This window comes from Convolutriloba macropyga, chromosome 7, assembly GCF_964194025.1.
Source record: "Convolutriloba macropyga chromosome 7, txConMacr16.3, whole genome shotgun sequence".
NCBI classification, from domain to species: Eukaryota; Metazoa; Xenacoelomorpha; order Acoela; family Convolutidae; genus Convolutriloba; species Convolutriloba macropyga.
The window spans coordinates 16,696,743-16,705,315 of NC_134474.1; the positions used below are offsets into that span (position 1 = coordinate 16,696,743).

The 8,573-nt window shown below is 36.0% G+C and overlaps 1 protein-coding gene across 1 annotated transcript; it reads right to left on the bottom strand.

Moving 5' to 3' along the window:
* Positions 1-546: 546 nt before the first annotated feature.
* LOC142342646 (choline/ethanolamine kinase-like) lies at positions 547-8,269 on the bottom strand. Its single transcript, XM_075394090.1, has 3 exons — positions 7,560-8,269; positions 4,260-4,565; positions 547-806 (listed from the first exon to the last, which is right to left on the bottom strand). Exons 1-3 carry the CDS (start codon positions 8,250-8,252, stop codon positions 633-635), a joined length of 1,173 nt encoding a protein of 390 aa, XP_075250205.1. The 5' UTR covers positions 8,253-8,269; the 3' UTR covers positions 547-632.
* Between the last annotated feature and the right edge of the window lie 304 nt (positions 8,270-8,573).

Here is an 8,573-nt window from a genome sequence, read left to right on the forward strand (position 1 = left end):
TTTAAAAAATTTGGTAATTTATCTATTCTCAAACATCGCCGTCCGATTGCTGGATTAATAGCCACGAGTCAGCTGTATCCTGGTCTTGACAAAAAATGACTATCATAATAAAAACACCCCCCCCCCCTCCCACACCCGACCTCGTCTTTTAAATATTTGAATCTTCAATAAAATTTCTTATAATTCATAAAATTACACTCTTCTTCATTGCATAGTTGTGAATACTTAATCACAAACCCAAATTTTATACGAATGAATCCAAAGGGCGCAGATCTTGACCTCTTAAGTTGAAGAATTTGACCTTTCATATTTCAAATATAACCTCGTAAATTTAATTTTCTAGTCATAGAATCTCATAGAAATTTTCGTCATAGAAGCTCATTTCTAGTCATGAAAGCTGAAGTCATAGAAGAGTTAAAACCGAAAAGCCTCTTCAAAATTATGCAACTTCCCCATGACTTCGAAAATCACCATTACAAGATAACTTTTTAAATGAAGAGCTCTTTTCCTTTAACGCTGGAAACATTAAACAACCGGAAGCTACGGAAAATATTTTAAAAACCTCTATATTTGCGTTAAATTGCAGCGTGGCTATTAATATTGACTATAAATATTTGTTTTGGTGTATAAGATTAAGTGGTAGAGAGCAGTTTGAGTTTGGCCTCGTTGTACAGCTGAAGTCGCTTCATAGTGTACTCGAGGTATCCGAAAGTGAGATCATTGGCACTGCCTGGTGCCAGATGGTACTTCACACAGATGCCCCATGATGACCAGAAGAGATGAGAGTAACAAGAGAACAGGTCGATCTAATCAATAATTTTTTTTTGTCTGAATAATACTGAATTTTTTTTTGACAAAATAATTATAAATTTAAGGTGTGCTTGGTTGGGGAAATCATGGTTTAAATCATTTCTAAGTTCAGTCAATTCTCAGAAAGTTTTCTTGCGATCAACCTTGTGCCCACAAATCACCATGGCGCCCACGCAATTGAGTATTTGCCTTTTGTTTGTTCCCAGAAACCCTCACTAAATTAAACATCCATAATCAATAATTACATGTTCAAAATTTATTCACAAAAGCAACTGAAAATTGTCAGTTTTTTGTTGAACAGATCAAAATGCCATATTTTTGTTTGCAACTTACTGATTCATCGAATTTATCAGCATGCCAACGCCCACAAAAGAAACTTGACATAGAGGCAAAACTCTTGACTACGTGGCCTTCGACATTTTTTTTTTATAAAGTCGTCAAATTTCGCTGCCTAATTTAGCTTTTCGTAGGTATTGTGCGTCCAAATTGTTTGTCCCTATGAAAATCGCCCAAGGAGTAGAGCTGGATAATTCACCCACCAAAATATAGCCAACCACAAAAATCATTTTGAGTTGGCTATTTAAGGCAACCGGGGGGGGGGGGGGGGGGGTTATGAACACAAAGCTCTTTTTTTTTTTGGGGGGGGGGGGGTTGATGAATGAGAGCGACTCAATTAAAAATCCATAATTTTACCTGAATTCCAATTCTCAGAGCAAAAATTGTAAAACTTCAAACTTAATAAGCAAAAAAATGAAATCCTTGTCTTGCCGTAATTAGCCATGTCACGAAGACCATTTTCAATTATTTTTGTATCTGTTGATAAAAACTAAACAAAACAATCGGAAATATGATTTTCAAGTGCAATTTAGTTCATAGTCTAGATCAAAGAGGTTTTTTAAGAAAATCAAGCGTAATTTAATTGTTTGATGAACTAGTGTCCTGGCCAAAACTTCAGATTCACATGATTTTGTTAACACCCCAATAAAAAATTTCACGTCTATTCGCTGCTGATAAAAAATTTTTGCTATTGTATTTCGAATGCCATTTAGTTAATTAGAACGGACTTATGGGACCTTACATTTGAATTTTGAAGTGAGACCTTACAAGATCTATTTTGAAGTGATTTAACAAAGTAACCTTTAAAACCAAGTCATGGCGAAATTAAAACCAAGATACGTATCGCAGACAAAATAAATCATCTTGCAAACTAGGGCTAAAACGGACGGAATGGAAAGACAGGTTTGAAACAATTGTGTTAAAAAAAACTCGTTTTATATAAACACCAAAAAATGCAGAACAGTAACAAAACTCTCTCTGAGTTCTCACGCAATTAATTAATCAGATCTTCAAGCAGATTAAATGTTACTTCAATTCAGTATATTTTATGCATGGTAGAAAAGGCACTTAATTGCTGGAAAACATCCGAAACCTTTAAAGTAGTACAACCAACAACTTTCAACCAAATAAAAAACATAGCTGGCAGATTGCCAGAAAATAGCCACAATAGCTTTGTAGATCTGCAGTCTCAAAAAACAGTAAAGAAGACAGACCAAAAATTCGTCTTTTCATTGAAGGCTGATATGTGATATTTTGATTCTAAATCTGTATTAGCTGCCTCTATTAGCTGCTCTCTAATAACCTTCATTTAGAGTGACACACACCCATTTGACCTTATCTCTTTGATCTAAAGTAAATAAAAGTCAATTTCAAAGTCAGGAAGTCAATTTTGTGAGTGAGGTAAGTCCAGTGTGACCAAAAAAATAATCAAGCAAATGAACAAAAAACTCGCTCCACTTAGAGCGAAAAATGACGTCACGTACGGACTTCAGTTGAAATTGCATGAACGAATGAACAAAAAGCAGATTTGAAGTGGTTGTGACGTCATATGGTCGTAACAAAAATCGCGACGACGAAATAAAAAAAAACATAGCATGACAACTCCTGACGTACAATTCAAAGAATTTTCATTGACTAAACAAAAGAAAACAAGACCTAAAACGGACTATGAGTGCATTGGGAAAACCATTTCTAAAAAAAATCAGATCAAATAAAAAAAACAGAAAATCAATCTCAAAATGCCGCATGTAGACAAAAACGCCTAGCGAGAAAAGGAAATTTGGTTGAAACAAAAAACTAGGCCTAGAATGAACTATGAATGGGTTGGGAAAACCATTTAAAAATTATCCGATCTAAATTATCGAAATAACAGTAAAAATCAAAGCCGAAATTGCCGCATGTGAACAAAAAACCAATTGCATGGGTGAATGAACAAAAAGCAGATTTGAATAGAGTGACGTCATATCGACGTAATAAGAATCTTAACAAAATAAAAAAGGAAGGCCGATAACACCTCGCTATCGCAATTATAAAAATCAAAACGTTTAAAGAGAAACGATCGCTTTATGAATGGATCAACGAACTATGAATGGATTGGGAAAAGCATTTAGAAAAAAATCCAAACCAAATAATCGAAACAGTAAAAATCAAAGTGAAATTGCCGCATGAGAACAAAAAACCACTAGCAAGAAACCGAATTTTTGTTCAAACACCATTTTCTCACTCTACTTTAAAATTAGAGGGATAAAATTTCACGCCGCAAAACCACTCGCTTTTTCGCTCCACTTCCTGTTTCGGAGTGAACAAACTCACTGCTCCAATTTGACTTCAAAAATCATGAAAATGTTTGAACCGAGCTTAAAAAAAGACAGCGCCCCAATACAATTCAAATTCTTTGAATTGTAAAAACTCAAGAGAAGGCCAATAATAGCCCCAGCTATCGCTAAGCGGCTATTAAATTCTATAATCACCTCGACACAAAAACTGAAACTTCTGAATTCAAACTCATGATTCAGCGTCTACACCAGAGTCTCCAAGCAAAAGAGCGTACTAAAATTAAAACTGATACCAAAATTCATACCTTAACAGATCTTTTTCAACAATCGAAAATTGCCCGTAAAGTTATTGACAACATCCAAACAGCCGAATAAGTCTGTTAACCTACAACATTTGAGACGCCATTGACTTTCAATAAAACTTTTAACGGTAACAAGCTTAACATTATTTTCTTTATGTATCCAGAAAAATAGAGTACTCCCAATTAATTGCCAACATAACTTATAATATGACGCATAACGGGCCGATTGCCGGAAAAGTACTGCGATATACCTCCTTGAGCTTCATTGCAATTCTAGTGAAATCATTTTGTATAAAAAGATCTAAACGATTTTTTAGATGTGCTCCGTCAAAAGTTTGTTTTGTTAATTTCCTCCAAAACGCAATTCTATTTCAAACTGATAATTTGGACTGATTGCTTAGACTAGAAAGAGGTGTGACTAGCTGTCACAACTTAATATTACCATTATAAGGCCGCGGAAAACGATAGCAGAAGTAGTATCCAGGTCTATAAAGCTTCTTATTCTAAGCATGAATCAGAGAGACAAGAAGCTTACCTCATCGATGACCTCCTGACATGCACGTTCCATCGCTTCTTCCTCTGTTTCGCCCTCCTGTTGCAGTTGTCCGCCCTTCAGCTGTGACGAAGTCGAAAAGTATTCGCTCAGGAAGTGCATCAACTGGGCTCGTGAGGGGAAACGAGCTGGGATGAACTCGAAAAATGGAGAATCATCCACCGCGTAGTTGGCAGTCCACTCAAGAAAATGATTGACGAGGTCGAAGTTGCGATAGTTGTAACACGAGTATTCGTAATCGATGAAGAGAAGCTGTTTATTGTCTACCCGAGACAGAATATTGCCTTCCTGCAAGCACAAACATACTAGGGGTGTTTAAATTTCCCGTAGACAAATTTTTTTGAGTGTTTGTGAACAACTTTATGCGCGATTGAGCGCAGTTTCTACAGCTGTCCACCTTTAAAACTTACGCATAACATAACAACAACGAAAAACAGTTGCGACTATGGTTGTTTCCTTTTGTGGAATCTTAGTTAATCGCAAAGTTCTCATCAGTTCAAATGTTGAGCAGATGAAATTGTAATTTGGACATATCTTGAAAATGCAGACCATACAATTTTCTTATTATATCAATTATTTGAAATTTTTATGGGCGCAAAAGCTCGCGCCTTACAGCGGTTCGAACCAGAGACCTCCAGGATAGCATCCATAAACCTCGACCACTAAGCTACAACGCTTTTGATACTCAACCGATAACAATAGCTTTTATATCAGATATTTTATCAGCAACAAACTTTATTTCGAAAATCACTCAAAATGTAGTGAAGCGTTAAAAAGTAATTTGAGAATTTCTAACAACCTTATCCGTTACTATTCACCTGAATCTTGGGTTATCACAAAATCAAAGTTCTAGAACAAAAGCGCCGAAACGACCAAGCCAACATTTTGAAAAACATAGCCGGCAGATTGCCAGAAAATAGCCGCGATAGACGCTTGAGGCCTTCCATGGAATTAAAACAACTGAAGAAACAAGATAGACAGATTGACCACCAGTCCTTTAGTAGACAACTTGACCTTTTGTGTTAGATTCGGATTGTCATTTTTATGAGACATATACGCTCTACAAGGAAAAAGCCCTTCGGATTGTCATTTTTATGAGACATATACGCTCCACAAGGAAAGAGCTTTTTTCAAAAAAAAATAATTGAAAAAAAATCAAGACTCTAATTCTCAGGAATTAGGGCATATACGTTTGGCACTAGTTAGATGCAAACTATTGATCTCTAACTAATATATGTTCATAAAGTTCATTAAGTGAGTTCAGAAGTCACGCAATTCACCCTCAAGCAGAAATGACGTCACGCACACAAATTTTTAACTGCAAAGCAGTAGAAGTCACTGAAATTGAAAAAAACCAATGGTCAGGAGAATCATCGATGGAGACGATGAATTAAAAAAAAAGCAGGACAAGTCCGGACCTAAAATAAAATTTTTATTGACTAATCAAAAAACTAGACCAAGGAAACCGTTTAGAAAAAACTCTAAAATCGAAAAATAGTAAAAATCAAAGCGAAAGTACAGCATGTGAACAAATAAACCACTAGCGAGAAAGCAAATTTTTGTTCATACACCGTATTCTCTTTCAACTACTAAATTAGAGCGAAAAAAAGTCCCTCCGCAAAACCACTCGCTTTCACTTCATATTTCGGCATGGCCAAATCACTACTCCAATATGAATTCAAAAATCATGAAAAATTGTCAACAGATCTTACAAAAAAGACAGCGCCCCAATAAATATCAAATTTTTGAATTGGAAAAAAACCACGATGTCACCAACAATAGCTGCTATCGTTTTACAATAAATGTGTTGGCGCCACTATTGACAATAAGCATGAGCGATCAGACAACAGAAATGAAGTAAATGAAATGGAATTTTGTCAAAACTCAAAAAAGTCAAAACTGAAAAATTTTACAAGTTAAGACCAAAAACTTGAACACCCCCCAATTTTGAGAAAAGATACCTCAGCAACCCGAGGTTATAGCACACCGTTGGGGTAAACTCTAAGCTATTTATGCATCCAACTAACGTTATGGCACAAAGTGTGTCTATTAGCAGATATATGGTGCAAAAAGTGAATATTTTGATATTTTATTTATTGTTAAAATTCTTAAATTTTAAATTCTGTGAACTTTAGGTGTTTATTTATGGTCGAATGTCATACATTTGATGTAATTAGAGTTACGTACGTATCAGCCTTGCTTATGTCAACAAATGCAAATATTGCATTAATTTGACATTTACTATGTAAATATTGACCTAAATCACTTACTTGATTAACCAATCACAAACGAGTAACAATGATGTTATAAATGATAACTAACTGATTACTTACTTTTACCGAATTGTTTGATTAGTAAAACCATATTGTATTTAGAACCACAAGAAACTGATACAAGGAGCAGTTGGCTCTCAGAATAGACTATAATATGATTCCTCATCAACTTTAGTCTTTTATGCTAAGTTTTGCTAGATCTTCAGATTTTTAGAGTTCTAAGTTAGTTGAGCTCTCTTGACAAGAAGTTAGCAGCAAGACTAGCATTCGACTGAAGCCCAACAAATTTCAAACTCACTAACTTCAGCACGAGATTGAACAGTTCATCACTAATGATATTATTAACTTCAATTAAAATTAAAGTTACAGTCCTTTAATACAACTGAGCGACTTATATTTCCAACGAGATTGTTAGTCTATTGGAACCAAGTCAAGAACCAGGCTGGCATAAAACTCGAGAACCAGGCCATGAGATTCTTGAGCAGCCGTAACAAATTGCTTCAAACTTCGTTCGAGAGCAATTAACCAGACAGGAAACTGGTGCGAGTCACATTTGTATTCTCCAAACCTTTTGCACAATTTTCTTTTAAAAAATGCGTGCAGCGACTTTCTGTATAACCAGTCAGCTTAATAAGTGTGACACCAACCACACATTTCAAGAAATTATCTTTCTGCGAAGCCACAACGCACCTGTTAAATTTTCAATTATTGTTCGCAAATTATTGTTTCCGATTACTCGCTGCACTTATAAGCAGATTTGTACATACACGAGCATAAAAACTTGAGATGTATTAATAATCACCATTTTGGCGTTCGTCAATCAAGATTTAATTACCTAAGTTTGGTCTTCAAAAGAGCATTGATAAAAAAGATAATTTCAGCTCAGTCGTTCAAAGATACTTAATTGAATGCCTCGTCAGTTGAAAGCAAAATCTACAGAGCCAAACATCGTTTAGCTGAAAGGTTTTTTTTAGTGCCCTTAGAAACGGCACAATTTTCCTCAACTTACCTGTAAGTCATTGTGGCAAAAGACGATTGGCGATTTTGAGGTACTTAATTGCATTTTGAGAAATTCGATTTCTTTTTCATAATCGAACGACTCTATAAATTTCTTAGCAGTTGTCTCCGCTTCGTTTCTGGGTTTGATTGACGGTAAAAGCGAGAAGTAGTCCTTGGCTGTCTGCAGCAGTAACCACTGACACTTCAAAACTGGAATGGATAGTCCATGGAATTGAGCTGCTTTCCTTGCAATCTTGGCCGACATATCTTCACAGTAGAGGTCACAGAGTTGCAATTCTTTCGCCTCCACAAACTCCTCCAAGCGACCTTCTGGGAAGATACCAAACAGTTGAGGTCCATAATTCCTTTCAGCCAGAATCGACGCCGTAACAGTTTCAATCACCAACTCATGTCCGACCGATCCGTGAATCCTGAGGAGCAATGGGTCCACTTTAACTTGCGGGTTCCTGTTTGAAACCTTAAAGACGTAATTGGTCATCCCACTCAGCCGTTCCAGGGCAACGTCGCTGCACTTCAGATCATTCCACTGCTGACCGACGTAAAGCTGACAGATTCTCAAAGCTTCTGATCGGATTTGTTCGCTTTTGACGTCAGAGGTGGCAAACAGCTCGGTCGAAACATCGCCGGAAGCGTCGAGTGCCCTTTCGGGCAGTTCCATAAAACAACTAAAATTAATAATCATATCTAGTTATAACAATATCAGGGCAACCGAATAGAAATCACAAGACTTGAATAGTGATGAAAACGTTTTGATCTTAGATCACAATTAGGTTAGGTGACATTGTAAACACTGCTTAATTAATCACAAAATTGTAATTGAGTTAATAGAATCCGTACAAACAACCGAGATTTGGTCAAAATCAGATCACATTAATCTCAAAAAGAGCCGAGGTTGTGACCTGTACTCTTATTCCAAGGTTTTTGCTTAGTTTATAATTACTCGTTCAGTTCTATTATAAAAATAATCATATAATTCGCTTGCGCCATGAAAATTTAACTTTAA

Bases quoted from the DNA above. Each gene is read 5' to 3' on its own strand.
- LOC142342646 (XM_075394090.1), bottom strand. From the start codon at position 8,252: ATGATTATTAATTTTAGTTGTTTTATGGAACTGCCCGAAAGGGCACTC. The intron at 4,566-7,559 runs GTAAGTTGAGGA...TTGTGCTTGCAG, and splicing joins TTTGCCACAATGACTTACAG to GAAGGCAATATTCTGTCTCG. The intron at 807-4,259 runs GTAAGCTTCTTG...ATTATTGATTAG, and splicing joins GTCAGGAGGTCATCGATGAG to ATCGACCTGTTCTCTTGTTA.